Source organism: Carassius gibelio, chromosome A21 (assembly GCF_023724105.1).
Source record: "Carassius gibelio isolate Cgi1373 ecotype wild population from Czech Republic chromosome A21, carGib1.2-hapl.c, whole genome shotgun sequence".
NCBI classification, from domain to species: Eukaryota; Metazoa; Chordata; class Actinopteri; order Cypriniformes; family Cyprinidae; genus Carassius; species Carassius gibelio.
In genome coordinates this window covers 14,872,678-14,895,832 of record NC_068391.1, presented here as the reverse complement: position 1 = coordinate 14,895,832, position 23,155 = coordinate 14,872,678, and the positions used below count along the sequence as shown (strand labels likewise).

Sequence of the window (23,155 nt, the reverse complement as noted above, 5' to 3'; positions counted from 1 at the left end):
AAAAAATAAATACAAATTATATATATATATATATATATATATATATATATATATATATATATATATATATATATATATATGTATATATATATATATATGTATATATATATATATATATATATATATATATATATACGTATATATATGTATATATATACGTATATATATGTATATATATATATATACGTATATATATGTATATATATATATATATATATATATATATATATATATATATATATATACACACATACACACATACTCTTATGTAAAAAAACTAATAAATAAATAATAGTAATAATAATTATTAATAAAATAAATCACAAACTTTCTCATTTTATTGATTTGCTTATTTATTTATGTACTTACATTTAATTATCTTTTGATAATCAATCATGGAATTATTTGTTACACCTGATGTCCCATTTTTGTTAATATATTATTATTATTATTATTATTATTATTATTAGGATTCATCTTCTCTGGGCTGTGAGGGAGTTGAGGTAGAGTAGACGGAGGAGCTCGAAAGCTCGAGTCCTGATTGGTCGGGGGAAGTGTCTGAGCCATTACCCACAGTAGATGGCGGTAGAGCGCTGTTTAAGAATGCGATCCGCCAAGAAAAAAAAAAAAACAACGAAGAAGATTAACCGGAAGGGACGTTATGGCTTATTTCTAGAAAGTAAGGAAGAGGTAGTGAGTGATTGTTTTTATCTAAAATGTTCTGGTTTTAAATGTTATTATTTTTTTCTTTTCTTTTTTCATACTATTTTTTATTATGAATACATATGAAAATCCAAATCAATGGGTTCGTGTTACCCACGTACACCGCTGATAAAGTGAAACCAGTCTCGTTAACATATGTGCTAATAATATGTTTTGACTGATATTGTTGTCATTAATTTAAACTGCTACATGCGATGTTCGAATGTTGTTATGGTTTCTCTTTTTATTTAATACATGCATACAAAATCAGTTTAATATAAAGTAGGTATGTTACGAGGCATGTCAGGTCTAAAGAATGACATTTATGTTGATGTCATTAGGGCGAGTAAAAACCAGTTTATCAAAGTGTGTTGTGAAGGTTAGCTTATACTTGCTTTATATGGATGTATGAAACTGAATGGAAATGCTGTCTATGTTTTGTTTTGTTTTCGTCATATGAGCTAAATGTATGACCATTTTAAATAGTTTTTCAGTGTTGCAAAGATGCATATGATTTGATGTCACATACATTTACTTTACTGAAATACTGTTCAGGTTGTGGTGACCGCACAACTCCAGACGGAGATGGAGTCTGAGACCCTCTCAGCTGCTGTGGCGGACACCTCGAAAGTGTCCGAGACCAGAGAAACCACTACAGACCAGGAGGAAGACTGTTTCTATGACTGTGAGGACAAGTTACCTGGAGAAGATGGACACACTGACATTAAACGCACAGAGAGCGAGCACAGCGTCAAGCAGGGGTCAGATCACAGGACGGACACCTTGAATGGCATTGACCGTTTGTGTTTGGATAGCACATCAACGGAGGATACTGAAGGGCATGAGGACCAATCGGCTGAAAAGAGACGTGACTCATTAACAAAAGACCTAAGTCATGAGAAAGATGAAATAGAGAAAGAACAGGAGAAATGGGAGGGGCTTGTGGAGAGCGATGAGCAGAGAGAGGGCGACTCTGATTCAGAGTTTAAAGAAGAGACGGTCAGTGTGAACGAACATGATGAGGAATACCTGCGTGAACTGGAGAAAGACCTGACGGAAGAAGAAAAAGAGGTGAGCATTGTTATCCACTTATTAAATCAAATTTGAATTATTTTTTACATCTTTTAAAATCTCAAGTTCTGTCTGTACCATATTTCACTGTTCTCATTTTTTTATTCTATTTTATTTTTGTTGTTAACATTCATTTGAGTAGAATCATGTTGCATATTTCAAGTTACACACAATGCTCAATGCAAGCATGGAGTATCTTGTACAATGATGTACAATTGCCAAGTGTGTTTTAACTATAAATTATACTCAACCTTCATTAAATTATTTAAAAGAATAACCTGTTTTCCTTTTTACAAAGAAATGTAAAAAAAAAAAAAAAAACTGTGTACATCCAGGGAGAGAACATGTGTCCAAATTCAATTCCATCCAGAATAACCTTCAATGACCTTCATTATGTATATGGATATTAAACAGAGTACGTGCAGATTTGCAAACATGTGCCTATACACACACACAAGCAGATATTATATTCCATGTATCTATTTATATACGGATCATCTTTTATTTTTTAATAAAAACAACATCAGACCTTCTTTCTGATACACATTCAACCCATTTCCTTATCTTATATCTGAGACCTGATGTGTGTGCTTTCTTAAGTAGGTGAATCAATGGGTTAAAATTATCTTTGAGTTTTCCTTTTATATTTTTATCATAATAATTTCAAACCTATAGGTATCTGTAGAAATCATGATCTTCTAGAAAAAAATAAATTCCTTTAGCAACCGAAAATTTCAAATCTCACCTTTCTCAGTGATGTAAATGCAAAAAGAAGTAATTCCCTTATTTGCCCACAATTGAAATCTGTTATCCAACCTGTTTGGGGTGAAGTCTGAATCATAAGCAATCCATTTCAGAACTGTACTGTAGTCCAACAAACTAAATTCCTTTACCACTGTTGCCCAGACATTTAAAGTAAGTTTCATCCATGGGTTTTCTGTCTTTTCTATATATTGTTGTAACTTGCTGTCTGTTAATATGGCTTGTACAACTTTCCATATCCTTCCACGGAGCATGACCATGTGGGTCACACGACAGTTTACCACTGTCCTGATTTGTGCTGCTATATAATAATCTTTTAGTGAAGGAAAAGCCCACCCTCCTCTATCCTTTGGCAACTGCAAGGTTTTAAAACATACTCTGGGCACACTATTCACTCTTTTTATGTATATATAATATAATATGTCTTTCTTCAAATTTCAGAGCAGAAGAAAGGAGAGTTTAGAGCTGAAGGAGAAGGGCAACACAGAGTTTAAGAGTGGAGGTAAGACACTCCCACAATCAAAGACACATTCACACTTATTTCAGTGGCACTAACTTCTGTTTATTTATATATATGATGACATCTTTCATTTTAAGTGAACTATCCTTTATATTTTCTTTTTGCATTGAGGCTGTTTTATAGAGTTGAAAGATACTGTGGATGAGCTTCTGTTCTGAGATTGTGGTTGTCTTACAGAGCACCTGTCGGCTGAAGAGTCCTATACGGCCGCTCTGAGAGTGTGTCCTGTGTGCTACAGTAAAGAGAGATCCATACTCTTCTCTAATCGAGCCGCTGCACGCCTGCATCAGGTGAACTGTTCCTCGTCTCATGCAGATACAGAATGCTTGTATCTTTCTCTTTCTTTTTTTTTTTTTTTTTTTTACATATTTACTGTTACTGTGAACTATTGCTTGTTTTTGCTTTTAGACTTGATGGTTAATGGATTTAGTATTTTAGAATGTATTGGTTCCAGTCCAGTGTAATAGCATTTGATACATTCATTACTTTAAGTGCTCAAATTCAACTTTTCTTCCAGTGTTTTTGTATATGATAAACAACTTTATCCATCATTTTTTTTTCTGCCAGGATAAAAAAGACAGCGCTATCAGTGACTGCTCTAAAGGTGAAAGCATATCCTGTGCACGTCCAGAGAAAGTACACGACTCCCAACACACATTTGATGACTTTTTTATTTTTTTCTGTCTCTGATGTGTATCTTAATTTCTCTTTCCCGTGGAAATGGCATTTGAGACTGTGTAATATCTTGTCTTCCACAGCCATAGAACTAAACCCTAATTATGTCCGTGCCATTCTGCGGAGAGCAGAACTCTACGAGAAGACCGACAAGCTCGATGAAGCTCTAGAGGACTACAAAACTGTCTTGGAGAAAGACCCGGGCCTCCCTGCAGCTAGAGAGGCCTGTGTGGTGAGTGTTTCGAAGTCACTGGTTCTCATCATTCTGGACTCCATGGCCTGCATTGTCCACAACAACATTAGAATTCTCAACACAAATGACATATATTCCGGGTCCCACTTTTTTTATCCCATGATTCTACATGACTTTTCCGGTTGTTAATGATTTACAGGATAAGTATTATTAAAAACAGCAGATCAATTATTTAATAGCTTGGCTTATCTAGTTAAACATATATTCTTCATAAAAATGACTGGTGTTTTAAAATAAAGACTTTCCCACTTGGAAGTCTGCTGAGGCCCCCTAGTGGGCCCCGAGAGCCACTGCTCTACAAGATTGTCAGTAAGCTTGAATATATATATATGGTATAAAGAATATATCATCTAATGCATGTTGCATTATCATTTGAAAGTTATATATGTCTGATTCCTTTTAATATTTCATGATCTCAAATAAACAGTGAATAAAAAAAAACATTTGAAACAACATAAGATTGAGCAATTGAATATTGTCAGGACATCACAGAGTCTCAGTTTCTCTTTCTATTCTCTTTCACAGAGACTGCCACGGCAAATTGAGGAGCGAAATGAGAAGCTGAAAGAAGAGATGATGAGTATGAATACATTTTCTAATGAAAAGTATATTGTGATTATTTTGTTTCATATTTTATATAAGAATGTCTTCTATTGCTACCTCTGAGACATCCAGACACTATGCACTAAGTTTGTACTGCTAAGGAAAATTCATTTGAAGGGAGTTCTCACTCTTTACAAGTTGCAATTCAAATGTTTCCATCTTTCAGTGTTCAAACTCTCAAGCTTTAAACATGTCAAATCCTCAAGCTCTTTATGCTAAATTATGCAAAATTATTCCCAAATGCACGTTAAACTCACACCACTTGCAGAGATTAAATTCATGAGAAGCTGCATTTACCATAAACCTAGTTTTTCTGAAAACACAGTGTTGTAATCTGCACACAACTACATGTGTAAAGTGCTTCTCTTCTCTCTGAAACATGTGGTGCAGCAGATTATTGTATTTTGATTAATTGCAGCATTTGATTTGATTATTGCAGTATTCTGAGTACTTTATCACATAAAAGCACATGTAAAATCTCCCCCAAATGTTAGTAAATATGACTACACTGTAATTTAGCAACACTCATAAGGCTGCAGAAATAGTGACGTTCTGACATGCTTTAATTACACAGTGCTGTTCATTTTAAAGGTTGTCTGGAAAAAAAGACTATTAGAAAGTTCTAGTCTGATCCATTAATTTGTATGTTTCAAAGAGTCCTTTCAAACTGAAGAACCTTGGATTGGAAAAAAGCCCTTGTTGCATAAATCATATTTGAAATCTCTAATGCAGTCTTCCTGAATTTTTCATTTCAGTCGACTATGAATTGCATTGCATTCAGACAAAGGCTTGTGGCCATCATATAATAGGCCACACTCTGACACTATCATTTTAGTTTAAAAAATGCTACATAATAAAAATAATATTATATTATAAAACAACATCACAGTCATTTTTGTATTGTGTTCTGCTTCGTCACAATTTACAGTTATTATTATTGTTATTATAATAAATGCATTCATCTAATAATAAATTATATATTTTTAATGTCTAATGATGTTATTGTCAAAAAGCAGAAATATAACAATGAAAAAAAAGTTAAAATATTGGTTGTCGGACACACAAACTTATAATAGAATAAATTAGAATTGATAAAACATCGGTTTAGCTCTAACAGTATTTTTTGGCCACACTTTGAAACTTAATGATAAAAATGATTACAGTATAAATGTGTTTTAATTCTAACGTCTAATGTCTGATTATTTTGTTACGTTGTCAAAAAGCAGAAAATACTCCCAATAACAAAAATGGTTTATATATCGATTGTAGGTAAAGGTAAAAAAATTTTTTTTTTTACCAAAAATTGAGGTAAAGACTGTTGCTGTGGCATATTGAACTCCCTGCAGTCCCAGTCACAATCACTTTACACTGCTAGAGTCTTCAACCTTTTCTGGACCAAGGACCCCTTGATGCTGAGAGTTTGAAGCAGGGAGACCACTCCTTACATATTGCATAAAATTGAGTGTTGCATTTAAAGCCTAGCGTATGAAACATATTTAATACCATATTAATGTATTTGAACACTTTATTGTAAGGCTTTAATTGATAAAAATTTGTAAATAAAAATACAAAGTAAAAATAAAATGTTCATTATTGATGTAAAGAGTCTTTACATGCTAATTTTATTGAATGCATTTTAATGCACAATTTCATTTTGTTTGATAGAAAACCACTAATTTTTAATTCTTAAAACATTTATGCAAGAACATGTTTATTAAATTTATATTTAAGATATTGTTACAAAAGCTAGTAGTTTCAAATAACTTTTTTCCCCCTCTATTCTTCCAAAACAATTCTGGGAAAAAAAAATGTATATGTATAAAGGAGTACAACTATTTTCAACAAGTTGTTTCTTGAGAACCAAATCGCAATTAGACTTTTGAGAGATCATGTGACACTGCTAATAATTCAGCTTTGCTATCACAGGATTTTTAAATGTAATGAAATACAAAAATGTAAATGTATTTAAAAATATTTCTGTTTTTACTGATCAGATAAATGCAGTCTTGGTGAGAATAAGACTTTTAAAAGCTTTTTATTGTTGGCAGATCATGTATTTACCATCTCTTCTCTTCCTAGGTAAGCTGAAGGACTTGGGGAACATGGTTTTACGACCCTTTGGTCTCTCCACTTCCAACTTCCAGGTCAACCAAGACTCCAACACAGGATCCTACTCCATTAATTTTGTTCAGAATCCCAATAACAACAACAGATAGCAACCTAGAGTCTTTTTATAGAGCGACACAAGCGTCATCTGCCCCATTCAAGCGTTCGTTCATTCATATTCCTGGTCTGTACTTATTAATTGATGCAAATAATGTTAGCAGTTTCCGTTTGATTTGACCAATTACATTGTCAGCTCATGTCAAGTGGCTTTTGAATGCTGGGGAACTTTTAAGCTTGTATTGAACACACACTCAGTTGTTTGGCATGCCCAGAGTGTTACATTTGCTGGTGTCAGTGATCCACAGAATGTCAGTCCTGAGCAATGAAATGATGGCCTTCATTACTCCATGTTTACCTGCGTTCACATTAAACCAGCGATTAAGATCCTGTCTGCATTGTCCATTGTGTCATGTCTTGGATGTACTTAATACAGCATGATTTATTATTAAAGAACACGACACACAGCTTAGTACAAGGCAAAAGAAAAACAGGTTTTATTTCATAAAGAGATGTACATTTAATACAATAATAAAACAAATGTATGCCCATGACCACCATCTTCATATGTATAGTCAGGAGAGCTCTCTAATTGTACAACAGCAAGACTGAAGGTTTCTCACTCGCTCTTAATTCCCTTTATACAGGCATCAGGTTGAGCATGTGCGATGAATGCTGCTCAAAGCAAAGCATTCTACAACTGAGAGATAGAAAAACTGCGTTCTTACTGCTATGTTTGACTTGTATTGTTAGAAAATCATTTATCAATGGAGGGGAGCACAAAAAAGGTGAAAGTCGACTAGTGGGTCGGAGGGATTTGTAACGCTGTACAGATTGCATTGATCATTTAATGTGTGGTGTGCCACAGAGTGGAAATCTTCAAGAACAGTCTAGACTGTGTTTACGCTCAGATATAAAGGAGCACAGATGTTGTAAAAGAACACTGGGATTTCATCCAAGACTAGAAGCACAATAAAACCCAATCCTCTGTAATTGAACTGTGGAGCATAGCACATGCAAAATTTATTGCATTTTTACATCAAATGTTATTTTTTTATTTTATTTTATAAGTTATCTTCATATTTCTCTTTCATTACAAACAAACACTTAAAAACCCTGCTTTAAAGTGTGCCGAATCGCCACCTACCATCCACAACAGCCGTAACTCCCCTGTGCTGTTCAGTATTTGCAAATGTTCTTTCATATGCTTTAAACACAAAAAAAGCCCTCATAAAGAAAAATCCAGTTTGAAAAATTCATTTCAGCATGACCGATCGGGAAATAGGTGGAGAGTCTGTAATTCATAGTTATAAATATATAATCATTTCATAAATAAAAATATTTTCTCCATTACACCTGCTTCTCCAAGTGTGGGTGGCTCCTCTCATCTTACCGGCTCTTGACCAATGGCAGTGCTTTGGGCGACGGACCAATCAGCAGCCCTTCAGAGTTGCAGCACTGGGGGAGGGAAAAGACAACAGAACTTCAGAGATTTACATAAAAAAATAAACATCCTAAAATATTAAAATAAAATAAAAACACACCTAAATACACTTTCGGCGATAATTCTAATGTAAAACAAAAAAAAACAGTACACTGGTTATTGATAGAAAACAATCTTCATGCGATAATGAACTAATTTCAGTAATCTAAATGTTTGAGGAAGAGAAAATCTGCTACGTAGAACTACTTGCACTTAAGATAATTGAAATATCTCTTCACTGATAAGATAACAGTGAAGTTCAGGTGTATTCTGACTTTAATCTAAGAAAAAATATCGACTTGCTCCCTGATCCATAACTGACATTATTGGACGGAGGATTTGGTTTCTAGAAATGGTTTTAAAAGGTATGCCAGTGAGAACGTTACTTTTTACAGTTTGGAAATAAATATCACACCACATGATGCCAGGTTGGGCAACACAGCCAGTGTTTTTCAACATTTGATGTTTCTTCCATGTGTATTCAACAGCAAATCACACACATTATGGAATTAAGTCACTTTACATTAAAGTTCCATGTCATGCACAGCTGTTTTTCCACTGTAATGTCAGATCTTATGAAGCCAAGGAAAAACGCGGACAGCATGAAGATAAAGATCACACAACAGGGATCCACTGAAATGTAAGTCACTAAGACTATTTATGACAACCCAGTGTATCTTAATAATTTACTATATGATGTGTAGTTACAGTCTGGCACACTTTGGTTCAGTCTGCCCTATGGTTTTCTCATCTGTTTGCAGGTATGAAAATGTGTCTTTCTCATGCTTTCACTTAATTGTGAAATGACAACTAGTCATTAGTTTGGTTGGGCTGTCATAATGTCAAGTGAGTTTTTCATTTGAGAAACACGTGGAAAAACAGCTTTTAGTGAGAAGTGGTAGAAAGAAGATAAAATACAAAAATAATGACGACTAGATCAAATTCTTGAAGTTCACAGTTTATTTATATACTCTTAAAACATCAGAAAACATGTACACAATATCTTCAACTGTTACTTTTTTTTTCTCAATGGTTTTACAGCATTCTCTGACCTGCAAACAGATAGAAATAATAGAAGTAAAAAATAAGATGCTGAAATGAAACAAAGCCAACCTCCAAAATAAATACCGTGTTTACTTCTTTACACAAACCTCTGGCAGTCAGTCAGTGTGGTCTACCAAGCATTGTTTTTTTTTCCTCAAGTCATCGATCTCTACCTGCGAAGTCATATGTGGAAAGACCAAGGTATCTTACAGTATGTCCCTTCTCAGATGTGTAAATATAAGATGCTAATGGGTATGCAATGCAAAAGACACAACCATGATTACAGACAAGAAATAAAAAAAAATAATTATTAATGCTCCTCCATACAGATAAAATTGTTGGTTCTCAGCATTGAAATAAGACCCAGGTCATTTATCTTCAATTCAGTCAGGCGAAACACATTTTGAACACTTTACATTACAAGACCTTCAGCCCTATTATTCAAATAGTGAAATGACAGCAAATAAAGTTCAGGCACGACAAATAAATTCAAAGCACAATAATCCTTAGCAAAACATTTCAGATGAGAGACAATGAATACTGGAATCATAACAAATCACTGAACAACTAAACCAGCCAGAGGCCCATAATTATGACGAACATATTCACACATATGAGAACTGCTCCCTTGTGCTCCGATGCCTTCTTTGCAGCGGGACACAAGTGTTTCATTGAGTTACTTAAAGGAACTCATTTTAAAAGAGTTCTGCATTCCACTGCAGCTACATAAAAACTTGTTTGCTTCTTAAAGTGATATGCCTAAATTGGAATAACATATGGAACAATAAAAAAAAAAGAAGATCATTTACCCATTTAACACACTGTATACTCTCCCAAATTCATGCAAAAACTGTCAGGAACATTTTCGCCATAATCAGACATATAAACACAGTCGAAGATGCAAACATATGACAACGGCAGGAGGGAGCAAAACAAGTGGAGGAAAAGAAAAAGAAGCTGGGAACAGGGCAAGTAGATTAAGAGAAGAATGAGCTTGAGAAGCAGATGTTGTAGCTGCGAGGGGTGGGGATAGGCTGGCAGGTTTCTCCGTGTTTGAGGTGTACTCTCTGCGTTTACAGAGTCACTGTGCTCTCCCTCACAGTGGCACTTGAGGTGACTTCGGCTTACAGGCACCTCCCCCCGTAACAGCAGCGCGACTGGCTGCCGAGCCAAGAGCCGCGCCCAGATCAACAGCCCTCTGCTCGGATCACTGAACTCGGATTAGTCTTCTCAGAACATCTGAGAAAGATCAGCACCAATTTAGTCCCTTTTTCTACCTGAGCGAGGCACTCACTACCCAACAGGGTCAACTTTGTTACACAACTTCCAATATTAAAAGAAAACAATTCTAGGATGGCCTAAATAAAATATCCAAGGCTTCATGTAATCTTAAGGGAGACTGGACGTCTAGAAACACTGTAGTGATTGAAAACTTCCTCGGTTCATCCAATGGGAAGCATTAACTGTGCTAAATTAGGGATCCAGACTATGTAGCAATCGACTGGCCACTGTTTAGTTAGTAACCATTTGAGAATGGATTCAAGCAGACATTTTCACACATGCCTAATGAACTTCAGGCGAAAGCTAGTCACGCTGAAAAAAATCCCAGTCTGAGAAGACTTGCTTTTCATGTTTACAGCAGCCACTGACCAAGAACAGATATGTTCAAGGACAACAAATATTGTTATCACTCAAGAATCAATAAAACCTTTTTCTAGAAATCTCAGTCATCTGCTTTTAGTATAGTAAATGTAAGATGATATGACAAGATGGGACAAGACTGGTTACATATGGGCAAACACTAGACACTTGACAAGGGAACCGTTTGCCTTCAGTTACTCAATTCAATCCCCTTCTCTTGCTTCCTCAACAAAAATAAATTAGTCCTGGTTGCCTGGCTGACGTTTTTCTGTATTTCACTCTGGAAGCTGACTGGGTACAGCAAAGTTTGAGAGGTGTCAGAATGGGTACAGGGCCAACTCGAGTGCCTGTCTTGCCTACCTTACCAAAGCATACCACCTCACGTCTCAAACTGAGTTAGCAAGGCTCGGACCTCGGGTGTAAGCTGTTCGGCAGCCTTGGCGGCCTCAGTGATGGCTTTACGATACAGGCCCTTTCTCTTCTTGTCAAAGCGAGACTGGAAGCTTTCTAGAAATGGGGCAAGTTGAGTAATGGCCAGGAAGGAAGTGGTGGGTGACCCAAACCAAGAGACCCGGGCCTCCTGCCTGACTAAGAGCCCATTATCTTTGCGACTCACTGTGATGGCTAGGATGCGGGCGGGCCACCAAGGGAAGCCAAGAATTTTGGCCCAAACAATGTCCCCTACACAAATTGTCCTGCCATCCAGGGCAACGCACTTTGTGACGTTTTTGGAAAAGACGGCAGCTTTGAGGGATTTACTGCGCTTTTTGTCATCCTTAGGAGCAGAGGGAGAGGCGGAGGCAAAAGCGGAGGATGTGCCAGGGGCAGGGGCCGATCGCAAATCACCAGGAGGGGGGAAGTCAAACGTTTCGGTAGAGCTACACTCAGAGTTTGATGACTTTAAGTCATCTGCACTATCGATGCTGCACATGGAGGTATTAGAGGAGTCGGGCTGGCTGGGGTTAAGGGTCATGTAGACCACTAGGTTACCAGCCTTGCTCCCACGTGTCTCCCGCTTTTCCTCCCGCCCCTCCTGTTCCTCTGGCTCAGCTTGGGATTCCCTGTATTCCGGGGCTGGGAGGGGCTCGGGTTGGGTCTGGCTGAGCAGGGATTCGATTGCTTTGTCTGGCCTCTGGGGCTCTACAGCTGTGGCGACTTTGCTTGCAGAGCAGGAGGAGGAGGAGGAGCGTGTGGAGGTGCAGCGGGGCACGGCTGGTTTAGGCAGCAGTAAACGGCCCCCTCCCGGCACTTTCTCCAAGCAAGGCGGCTTACATGAGGAAGAATCGTTCTCTTCATTACGGTACCTTTGGGGCTTGATGCGCATCCTAGGCGGCAAGGGGTTGGAACCTGGACCTCCTCCACTGATCTGCTGCAGTCGCCTGGTGAAGTGGACCTTTTGGTGGGCTTCCTGGAGGGCAGCGGCCCTGGTTATGGCCTTGGTGTTCCCGCTACTGCCCGTGACTGTCTCTCTCTGTCTTCTCTGAGCCTTGGCCATCTTCAGCACCTCTCGTGCTTTGGAGTGGTCAACATTTTTGCTCTGAAGAACTTTTTTGGCATTGAGCTGCACTCGAGAGTTTGCAGAGGACGCTGTTGTAGTAGACACCCCCTTCACCATTTTGTTCCCTGCAGTTGCACCCTTGACCTGACTATGGCCCAGAGAAGAGGCAGTGGCCGATGACACTCGTACAGCCGAACCCTGCCGTTTGGGCCCATCAGTACCACGACCCTTCTCTTCAGAACGTGGATCACTACGTGGCCGCTTACCGGCAGCTGCCGTTGCACTGTCATTACGACGTCTTTTGGCATCGTCACTTCGGCAGTCTGAAATGGGGCCTCTGCGTGTCTCACGCCTGTCCCCTTGCACCACAGCCCCTTTACATTTATCACACAGGACTTGTCTTGGTCGGAGCTTGATGGCATTCATTATAGAAGTGGGCTCCTCTCGATACAGCCTGCGCTTGGGTCGCTTGATTTTGCGTGGTAGAGGCTGAGGTAATGACTGGTTGTAGGTGTCCCTGATGAACAATGGAGGTGGATAAGGGGCCCCCTCCTGAAACAAAGGAGGTGGTTTTGAGGTCCATGGGTTAGGTTGAGGGTTGGGACAGGGCTGGGGCGCTGCAGGAGCCTCCGCAGGGTCCTTCAGAGGGGTATCCGGAGCATCTGCAGGGTCCTTAATGGGGGCATCACTAGGTCCTTGAGTGACGGCCTTATCCGTCTCTGACTGGAATGCTTCCATCTTTAGCTGCATAGATTCTGGTTTGTCCTTATAGTCTCTCTTGGGGAACACAGTTATAGGAATCCCATAAGGTCCAAACCTGAGGTACAGAAGAGGAGAAAAGACATAGACACTAAGATTAAACTGACCTGAACACTATAATATTATACCTACTCACGTTCAATAAAATCCAGCACATATTTGTTTGTTCTATCATACAGCTGAAGAATCGCTATGAAAAAGCAGTCATTATTTTATAAGAAATGTCAAGCATCAGTCACATTATTGTACTGTTTTTATTTAAATGTCAATTCATCTAGTCATGTTTGTATTCATGGGAAGGAGGATGATTAACTGATTATTTTCTGCAACAATAATACAGTCCCAACAAAGAAAATGCATGATGGAATAAAATGCCACTTCAGCTGACTGAAATACATGATAGGATAAAATGCCTTAAAACTGTGGTGGCTTTAGTTTTCAAAATAACAGTATTATTTCATGTGTAGTATATTTTATTAGTACATATACTTCTACAAAATAAAAAAATAATAAAAAAATGAACAAACCATTCCTACGCTGTCTGAAAGCTGATCTTGTTCGGCCCAAAACATGATATCCAAAGCAAAGCACAATGGAGAAACATTGATAACAAAACATACTAAAATGACCTTGGATGTCAAAAACAGACACGTGGGACTGAAAAAACCCTTATCTGTGGCAATCACCCTATTCATAGTTTTCATTGTATATCCAATGTGGGTCAAGAACACCTTACTCCACAAATAAAAATGAATCATTCATATTCTGCAGAGTTCTTACCACAAACATACAGCTTATTTAAGAAGTGAATCGACACCTTTACATAGACTGGTATAGTTTAACTTTAATAGGCACACAAATATGGGTGTTCTAATACAAAAATGTGCCCTGGAAATACTGTCCCGTAAAAAAAGGGTCGAGTATGTGATCTGTTAACTGGCAAAGGAATATACATTATACCTAACATGCAATAGCTTGCACTTAAGGAAGGAGTGATCCGACAATCCTGAGTTGTGTTTCTCCCATCAGAAGTTTCATCCAGAAACTGGGAATGATCTAATACTGAAAATGCAAATGAAGATAGCCTTTATAACTGAAGCTAAAAATATACTGGACAGTGTGTCTGGCAAACCACTTCAATGGCATGACACTGACTGTGCTCAAGTTCACTCCGTGTACTGCGGCTGTTACGTCACAGAGGAACATTGAGACCTTCAGAAGGAAATATTCCACACCCAGGACATTAGCTGCTTTTAACCAATTATAGAATGAATAACCATTTATCCATCCGTCACCACGTCCATCTTGTGTCTCCACTTCAAAATATCAGCAATTACACTGAAAACATTAAAGACCAAATGGAAACTGAAGAAAGGAAGCTTGAGCTTTTCCCCACACCCTCACAGATGCCTTACTCACAGAAAGCATGAAATTAGCTGAGCTAGTGACGTTCTCAATTAATAACATCTTTTTGCTTCTGTTTGAGATTCAGAGTGGAAACGCATTTCATCATTAAACTGTATTAAACACGAAATACAAATGCTGTGAGCCTTACAGGAATACGAAGACTCAAGTTAAACTTCAGTGGCAGTATCTATGAATAATGGTTTAAAATAGTGGTCTGCCATCTATGTCAAGGTTTCCTAAATGGGGGATCGAGCCCCTTACACATTGCGATTGTGGAAAATCCACGGGTTATGTGTTCCGTCAATTTTTCCCGGGTCGCTAGATTTTGCACTTTCACACTGCCAGTGATTACCCGGGATATGTGCGTGTTTTTACACACAACCCGTTAAGATCCCGTAAAGACACGTGACATCAAAGTGTGACGTGTGATGTACGAGTTGAAAATGCTAGGCACATTAACTTTCACTTAAGCTGGCGAACGATCTCAGTTTCAGCGCGGAAAGTGAGGAACTAACTGATCTCTGCTTCATTACAGTTTGCACATATTTTACACAAATTTGTTTGGTCGCGAATGCTGATCTGCCATCAAAACACTAGCTAAAAGAGTTGCGCAATAACGTGCATCATCACTACGACTAGGCATTAGTTCTGGCTTTTGTTCACACAGCGCTCATTCCGGGACTGAACCCGGCAAAGTGTTTGCTTTCACACAGAAGGTTACCCGGCAATGTTCCGGGTCCAACGTGCAGTGTAAAAGGGGCTTAAGAGAAGAACAACGGGTTCCTGAGTTAATTATATTGAATGTAAAATCAAGATATGGGGCTGCACGATCATTGCGATACAGTTTAGTGTGATTATTGAATCAAATGCTGCAATTTAATTAATTGAGCCTTCAGAAGGAGTTTGACTGACAGGCGATCTGACCAATCATAATACTGAATCTGCCATTTTGTCCGACAAAACAAATCAGACTAGAGTGGATTAACGATGGTGGACTTGAACTTGTAAAAATGGTTTGCATTGACATCTTTCTGACAGAATTACAGAGTGAAGTATGGACAGTTTGTGTTCCAGTGTTTTCAGCATCTCAGAATGGCTTGGTTCACAGTAAATGCAGCCAAATAGGTCTCTGCATTTGCTTTGAGTTTAACATCAGAAAACAATGTGCGTTAGGTAAGTATTTTTGTGGACATATCTACACCATTTCACTTGGATTGCATTCATTAAACAAAAGCATAAGAATTTGAAAAGTTCAAAGCTTAAGGGTTTACATTTTTGAAGTTGAGTTGAACACATAAATAGTAGAAGGGCTGCACGATAAATCACATGCGATATTAACATTTTTTATTACTATAATTACTCTCAAAGATATATTTTTTTATTTTAGTACAGTAGTAATTTACAACAGTAATATCTTTCACAAAAAAAATTTTATAATTAGTTGAAAAAATTATCATCATAATTAGGTTTAACTGCCTTCTTAAAACACCAATGTTAATATAATGAGGACAGGACTAAGACACTATCACAACTAAAAAGAGGTTAATGTCCATTTTAAAGTCCAGCTACAAATTAAAAAAAGTTTTAATAGTTTATCTATTTACTTACTACTATATACTTACTATCTATTTAACTGACCTCAGAGAACTGTAGTCATGCAAATTTGATTTCTCATTGAATTATTGAAATATTAACTTGAAATCTCAGGGGCTACTTCAAGTAAATGCTTTACGCCTAAGGGGTTCGGCTGACAAAAAAAGTTTGAGAACCCCTGCCCTTGTCGGTCACTGGTGTTAGGATAAAGATGATGGGAGTCTGCGGGATAAGCCAACAGCCTCATTTAATCCTGAAACGCCACCGCTGACAAGCTTACTTAGACCAGTCTGTTCTGATGTTTAATTAACTTCTAAGGTTTATCAGCATCGAGAAACTGTCATTTCCAGGTGGAGTTATAATCACTTCCTAACAATGTTGCTGCACAGGTTCTTCAGTACACAGACACATCAAAAGAACGTCTCATGTTGACTTCTCTCAAGTGAGAACTGAACTGAGAGACTGGAGATCCCACTGCAGGCCGTGACGATTGCACTATAAATTGGGCTCCGCTGTGATTCATCCCCGACACTGAGGGAAAACGTGTGAACGAGGGTGTTGAGACAGACAAACTGTGGGAGCAGTTTGAAGGGTGTTAATCACCAGTATAACACTGTTTCCCCCCCGGTTATTATGATCATGTATCCCTATATGAGTGACATGAAAATTAGTGACAGCTCTGTCCTTCAATGACAACGAATTCAAAGTTTCTGTTTATTCTTGTATTATGTCATTTTAATTGCCTGGATGAATTTGTAAAATGAATTTGTCTTGTGTCACTATTTAATTTTATTTTAAAAAAATGTTCATTTCATTGCCATTAAAAAAACCTTGAAAAGAGATGAACATACACACCAACTTACATTTTTTTCCCTTATACTTAAGTATAATAATAAATAAGTATACAATTCATATAGTCATACACACACACACACATATATATATACATAAACATACAAACATTATATATATATATATAAAATATATACACTATATATATATATATATATATATATATAAGAAATATATACACATATATATATATAAAATATATACACATTATATATATATATATATATATATATATATATATATATATATATATATATATATTAATTACACTCATATTGAGATTAATTTTACAATCTATATAATAATCCTAAGGTCTCCAAAGTATGCTGACGATTTACCATGAACTAAAATAAAGATAAGTTCAAGACTAAAATGTAACGGTGAAGATGTCGTTTATCTTTCTGACAGCTATGAAAGCCTACTTTGGTAAGTATGGAGGATGTGTAAGTGGAAACACTTTAATCTTTTAGCGCAAATAGCGTGTTTACCTTTTGGAGAGGTCCATGAGTACCCCGGAGAAGATCTTCTCGCCTAAGCGAAACGACACCACGAGCGCATCGTCGATGATGTGATCCAGCGTGACTCGAACCTCGGAGCCGAGCACCAGGCGCTCAAGCGTGTCGGTCTCTGTCGCACACAGAACCGGGGCTTTCATCTCCGACTCCCTCTCGGGTTCGCTGAGGTCCGTCTCGAAACTCTGCTGATGAAGAGGATGCGAGCGCACTTCCTCCGACGAGACAAGCGCCTGATCCACCACCGCGGGAAGTTCGGGAGAGTCCTTACTGGAAACGGTAGACAAGTCACTGATGCAGCTCTGATCCACCGATTCTCCCAGCGAGGTCTCCTCTGCAGCGGACAGAGAGTCGAGGTGGTCCGAGGGGTGCGGGATGTCATGGAAAGCATCCTCGTGAGTTTTGAGTTCCGACTCGGGAGCATCGTTTGCGGGTTCGGGCTCCGGGTCCGGCTGCGTGAAGCCTATGAGTTCACACTCCAGATCGGTAGGATGGCTTAACACGGGCTTGGAGTCATATTCGACAGCCAGAGACAATCCAGTTTCGGGCTCCGACGGAACCTCCGCGGGAAGGGAATGCAAGAAGACCACAGAGGGCTGGGAGTGTGGGATGGAGCTGGGGAGCAGGAGGAAGGGGCTGGATTCGAGAGCACTGACCTCGTTTGCAGCCTCCACCTTCGGCGACAAAGATTCCTCGTAATCAGAAACATCTTTACACCTGTAGTCCATAAGCACGGGCTGCTCGATTGTGCCCAGGCGGCCCCAGGAACCCCCCGTCTCGGGGCGCTCACAGACCGCATGGGCAGCGAGGGCTTTTCCCGCGGCTTGAAGGTCCGGCCTTCTGATTTCCATTTGGACCTGGCTGCATTCCTGAACTGCATCTACATCCTCGGGTTGGTGACAAAGCTCAATTTTTGGGACGGAGTGGGCCTCTAGGTCGACCACATGCTCTCCTGGCTCGGGTTCGTAGTCCACCCCGTCCCCCGCTGTTGTTGATGCCGCAGCAGCTCCTGGCTCCGCAGCCACGGCCGCCATTTTCTTTCCGCTTTGCATCTACTACTTGGCCCTCGCCTCCTGATAAGATTAGAGCCCGCCTACTTACAACTACTGACACTTCTCATTGGTTTCTTCAACGTGCGGTCTTTATTGATTGGCTCGTGCTCTTGCCATTCAATGGAAATCCCTTGAAACGCTATTGTGATTGGTTTCTATTATGTCAATATACTTTATTATGAAGATACAACTTTGGCGCCACCAGAGGCGATGTTGAGTTGTATATTTACGTTAGGGTCTGTTGGTGTGGTCCATTTTTCATTTTCTAAAACGGTGTTATTGCCAGCCAGTGTTGCATTTATCTAAAATTAAAGTTAAATTAAATTAAATACAGATTAAACATTTAAAAACATAAACGAAAATGAGAAATGTTGACTATGCAAGTAACTGAAATAAATCATTTTAAATGATCACAAGTTGAAGTACCTACTAAACTACTGCACATAATTATAATGATAATAATAATAATAATAATTATTATTATTATTACTATTATAAATAATATGATAAAAGCAAATTAAAATGAAAACCGAACATAAAAAAAATAAAAACTATTTCAAAATATTAACAAATACTATTGGTATACCCTCAGTACTCATAATAACAATTTTTATCTGAGTGACACACACTATGAAAATGTGGGTTTTATTCACATTTTTATAAATGGTTCATATAGTAATACATTCTATGAACCATTGGGTTCAGGGAACATTTGAAAAACTATTTGATGAGCAAAAGTCGGTATTGATTCATACAATTTTAATGTGTGCCAATGCTTTCAGAAGTCTTTTGCATATTTGATAAGCTCATCTTAATCAGCGGCTACATGTCATTGTATAGTCAATGACCTACTGATCATCAGTTCAATGACCTTTCACCTTTCCTTTTGTCTGATGATACTTTCTCTACTATTCTGTGAAGCTCAGCTGCAGGAGTCACTACAGTGAATGAACTCCTCTAAAGAGGACTTTATTCATATTTGTCCACACTTGATTTGAATTTCTCAGAAAATTCAAGTACATCCTGTATATTTTCAGGATATATGGCATTAGCTTTCAGGGCTGAAGAACAGTTAAACGAATTGGCAAATGTTCTGGTTTCATGAAGAAACTGCAGGCAATCAGATTTCTTTGCAAAAGTAATATATCACCCTTTAATGTGTCACCATGACACATTTATTGTCAAACGGAGAGACGTTTGAAGAAGAACAGTGGTATTATAAAAGTTTATGTTTCACTATGGTTTTCATTTATTAAACTCTTCTTTCAGTACCTATATTGTGAGGGACACAGTTTAACGAGTGTTTTGCAATCATACCATTTGATTTAAGTTAATATGCTCTTCAGAGAGCTATGACAAGTACCTGCTTGTGACATTTAGTAAGCATGGGTTTATCAGTCTGTTTGCTGTTATAGCAGCATTCCTAATCCATTCAAAAGAGTACAACAAAATATATATATATTTTTTTTTTTTAAATTGCAGTTAATGCAAAATAATGTTTTGCATTGTATTATTTAAATTTAGATTTTTGCAGCTATTATGCAGCAGTAGCTAGATTTTCACGACTAAAAAATGAAGAGCAAAATCTTTGCAGAGCTATGATGATAGTCCTCACCTTCACAGATAATAATATCTCATCATCAAATGACCTTCTGATGCTTCAAAAGTGCCTGTCCCCACTGTTCCCCAAAAATCAATGTGTGCTTTCAGAGGTGAGAGCTCCTCCTGTTCTCATCCTGCTTTTATCTCTCTTAAGCTTATCATTCTACTAGATGTGTGTGTGGTAGAGTTCTTTGAAGCTGAAATTTATCTGTAAATCTCAACATAAGACTTGAGGAAACAAATGAAAATGTAAGGCCAAGGGGAAGAGAGATGACGCAATGAAAGCTGTATTCTGTGAGAAACTAGCAGAGGTTTATGTGCTGAAGGGCATTGGCCTGTGGCACAGCTTTCCTTTTTATTAAACTACAGACAAACAAAAAGTTTTTAAAAAATACAGATTTTTAATCAATTCATTTTAGGAATAAACTCCACCCAAAAATGTAAATTCTTCATTTACTCCTCTGTATGGCTTTCTTTGTTCTGCAGAAACACAAAATAAGAGATTTGAAAGAACATTGGGAAACAAACAACACAGGAGCCCTTTGACTTCCACTGAAAATATCTTTGATGTTCCACAGAAGACAGTAATTCGATGAGAGGTGGAGTAAATGATGGTAGAGGTTTCTTTTTTGGTTGGAAAAGAGGGCTGAATATAGTCATGTTAAAGAGTAGCATATACTTTTCTCTCAGCTGAGTTTTCTGGATGTATGAAAGGTATGTGTGGGTACGAATCACTGTCTACTGGAACATATAGTTCAGTCTCACATGAAGAGATTTCTAGCCTTTCAAAAGCAAGGTCAAGACAGATGGCCTTCAATAGCCTGCTAAGCTTCAGACTCGACAGCGGCAATCTAAAACACATTTTGTAGCCGTTTCATTATGGTTTTGCACAAATGGGAGATATTGCTATAGTACTCCCATTAATCAACTATTTGTCATGAATATTGACCATATAGATAGTAAGTGCTATTTACATTAAATCCTATGTTGTGTCACTCTACACATTCTATAGGAAAAGATTTAAAGCATTAATGATTATCCTTCTTTACCCATGTATGGTACATCATTGCTACTCAGGTAACCAGCCGTGCGGTCATGCACTTGATGACTTTTGTGAGGCCATCCTAAAAGTTTATGGCTTGGTTATGGTGTACCCATAATGTCATGAAAAAATAGGGAGTGTTGAAGAGAGGTAGGGTATATAAGTGCAGGAAACTTCACCCATCCGTACTTCATCTCTCAGCTTGCTCTTCCTCTCTGCTCAACAATCAACGCCCAAGCCATGGCTTTCAATGGAAAGTGGGAAACCGAATCTCAGGATGGATATGAAGAGTTCTGCAAACTGATTGGTAAGCCGCTTCTTTTCAAACAACTGATTTTTGCCCTGTTGATGGGTGAATGCCAAGTGGAAGAGTTTGTAAATCAGACTTGAATAGATGAGAATTTCTGGCTGCACCTCTATCCACTTAATCCCGGGTTGCTCTAGTTCAGACTGTCCCTGTACTATAAATTGCTTTGGGTAAGAAATGTTGTCCTAGATGTCCTGGTGTGTTTGCATCTTAAGAACCCGCACTCTCAAAGATAAAGGTTACTTAAATAAATAAATAAATCTGTGGTTCCATTAAGAACCTTTAATATTCATGGCACTTTTCCATTGCACAAAAAGCTCTTTATAGTAGAATAGGAGTTCAAATTATTAAAATGTTCCTCAAACTATGAAAAAAAGTGTTATGGAATGTTAAAAATATGGGTTTTCTATGGCACTGCTGCAAAACCCGCCATTTGGAATCTTTATTTTTAAGAGAACTCCTTTTCTGTGGCTCAGTGGCAGAGCATTGTGTTAGCAGCACAAAAGGTTGTTGGTTTGATTCCCAGGGAACACACATGGTAAAAATGAATATAAACTATAGCCTGAATGCACTGTAAGTTGCTTTGGATAAAAGCATCTGCCAAATGCATTAATAAAATGTAAGAGGATATATTTAAATTTCTACATCTGCTGGTGAAATTATGGAATAATAAAGATGTTTTTAATGTTTCTGAAACAGTTCTTTGTATGCACACCAAGATTGCATTCATTTGATCAAAAGCAAAGTAAAGACAGTACTATTGTGAAATATGGTCTCATTTAAAAATAACTTTTTTAATATATTTAAATAAAATAAAAAATTATTCCTGTGATGGCAAAACCAAATTGTCAGCAACCTCCGTTCTTCATTGTCACATGATCCTTCACATAATCACTCTTATATCCTGATTTGGTCCTGTATACCTCAGGTATCCCTGATGATGTCATCACAAAGGGCCGTGACTTCAAGCTTGTGACAGAGGTCATCCAGAATGGAGATGATTTCACATGGATCCAGTACTACCCAAATAGCCATGTTGTGACCAACAAATTCATCGTTGGCAAAGAGAGTGAAATGGAGACTGTTGGAGGGAAGAAATTCAAGGTATGGTATAATAACAGATAGATCTGACTGAAGTTACTGTATATCTTTGACTTCAGTGACACGGTATGTTCATAAACTGCTTCATGTAATGAAAACTCATATTTGCATGTCCTCACTAGGGCATAGTCTCCATGGAAGGGGGGAAGCTGGCCATAAGTTTCCCCAAGTACCACCACACATCTGAGATCAGCGGTGGAAAGCTGGTGGAGGTGAGATATCATGATATTTAACTTTGTGAAATGAGTTTCGATGCTTGTAAAGTAGCTAAAGTCCCCTTGCTTTGCTTTACAGACCTCCACAGCCAGTGCCGCTAGTGGTCCAGTTGTTTTTGTACGTACAAGCAAGAAGATCTAACTGCGTTATTGAGATAGATGACCATGATCTGCTCTGACCTCTAATTTTCTTGAATAAAGTGTACGAGATAAACTGACTAATGTCTCCTGATCTCTCCTCTTCATCCTGCTTAATTCATAAAGTGATTCAGTGATGAAATGAGTCATATTATAAAGA

At 38.0% G+C, this 23,155-nt stretch overlaps 3 protein-coding genes across 6 annotated transcripts; 2 read left to right on the top strand and 1 right to left on the bottom strand.

The window, feature by feature from the left end:
• The first annotated feature begins 612 nt into the window (after positions 1 to 612).
• On the top strand, positions 613 to 7,141 carry LOC127941530 (tetratricopeptide repeat protein 1-like). Of its 2 annotated transcripts, none has more exons than XM_052536672.1 (8): positions 613 to 690; positions 1,258 to 1,773; positions 2,977 to 3,037; positions 3,233 to 3,345; positions 3,623 to 3,659; positions 3,814 to 3,962; positions 4,509 to 4,563; positions 6,666 to 7,141. In XM_052536672.1, exons 2-8 carry the CDS (start codon positions 1,288 to 1,290, stop codon positions 6,800 to 6,802), a joined length of 1,038 nt encoding a protein of 345 aa, XP_052392632.1. In that variant the 5' UTR covers positions 613 to 690; positions 1,258 to 1,287; the 3' UTR covers positions 6,803 to 7,141. The 2 variants fall into 2 exon arrangements, with proteins under 2 accessions (XP_052392632.1, XP_052392633.1); XM_052536673.1 differs by having other exon boundaries at positions 638 to 679.
• Positions 7,142 to 7,230: 89 nt separating this feature from the next.
• Positions 7,231 to 18,629, bottom strand: pwwp2a (PWWP domain containing 2A). Of its 3 annotated transcripts, none has more exons than XR_008149099.1 (3): positions 17,515 to 18,606; positions 9,384 to 13,232; positions 7,231 to 8,207 (listed from the first exon to the last, which is right to left on the bottom strand). XR_008149099.1 is itself a non-coding variant. In XM_052536669.1 (2 exons), exons 1-2 carry the CDS (start codon positions 18,588 to 18,590, stop codon positions 11,297 to 11,299), a joined length of 3,012 nt encoding a protein of 1,003 aa, XP_052392629.1. In that variant the 5' UTR covers positions 18,591 to 18,629; the 3' UTR covers positions 9,175 to 11,296. The 3 variants fall into 3 exon arrangements, 1 of the variants encoding a protein (XP_052392629.1); XR_008149098.1 differs by lacking the exon at positions 7,231 to 8,207 and adding an exon at positions 9,175 to 9,284; XM_052536669.1 differs by lacking the exon at positions 7,231 to 8,207 and having other exon boundaries at positions 9,175 to 13,232; positions 17,515 to 18,629.
• Positions 18,630 to 21,373: 2,744 nt separating this feature from the next.
• fabp6 (fatty acid binding protein 6, ileal (gastrotropin)) lies at positions 21,374 to 23,075 on the top strand. Its single transcript, XM_052536674.1, has 4 exons — positions 21,374 to 21,541; positions 22,470 to 22,645; positions 22,765 to 22,854; positions 22,937 to 23,075. The coding sequence occupies exons 1-4, from the start codon at positions 21,475 to 21,477 to the stop codon at positions 22,997 to 22,999; spliced, it is 396 nt and encodes a 131-aa protein (XP_052392634.1). The 5' UTR covers positions 21,374 to 21,474; the 3' UTR covers positions 23,000 to 23,075.
• The last annotated feature ends 80 nt before the right edge of the window (positions 23,076 to 23,155 follow it).

Coding starts and splice junctions, on each gene's coding strand:
- LOC127941530 (XM_052536672.1), top strand. CDS start 1,288: ATGGAGTCTGAGACCCTCTCAGCTGCTGTGGCGGACACCTCGAAAGTG. Junction 3,963..4,508: donor CAGCTAGAGAGGCCTGTGTG/GTGAGTGTTTCG, acceptor TCTCTTTCACAG/AGACTGCCACGGCAAATTGA. Junction 4,564..6,665: donor GCTGAAAGAAGAGATGATGA/GTATGAATACAT, acceptor TTCTCTTCCTAG/GTAAGCTGAAGGACTTGGGG.
- pwwp2a (XM_052536669.1), bottom strand. CDS start 18,590: ATGCAAAGCGGAAAGAAAATGGCGGCCGTGGCTGCGGAGCCAGGAGCT. Junction 13,233..17,514: donor CTCATGGACCTCTCCAAAAG/GTAAACACGCTA, acceptor TCTGTACCTCAG/GTTTGGACCTTATGGGATTC.
- fabp6 (XM_052536674.1), top strand. CDS start 21,475: ATGGCTTTCAATGGAAAGTGGGAAACCGAATCTCAGGATGGATATGAA. Junction 22,646..22,764: donor TTGGAGGGAAGAAATTCAAG/GTATGGTATAAT, acceptor TGTCCTCACTAG/GGCATAGTCTCCATGGAAGG. Junction 22,855..22,936: donor GCGGTGGAAAGCTGGTGGAG/GTGAGATATCAT, acceptor TTTGCTTTACAG/ACCTCCACAGCCAGTGCCGC.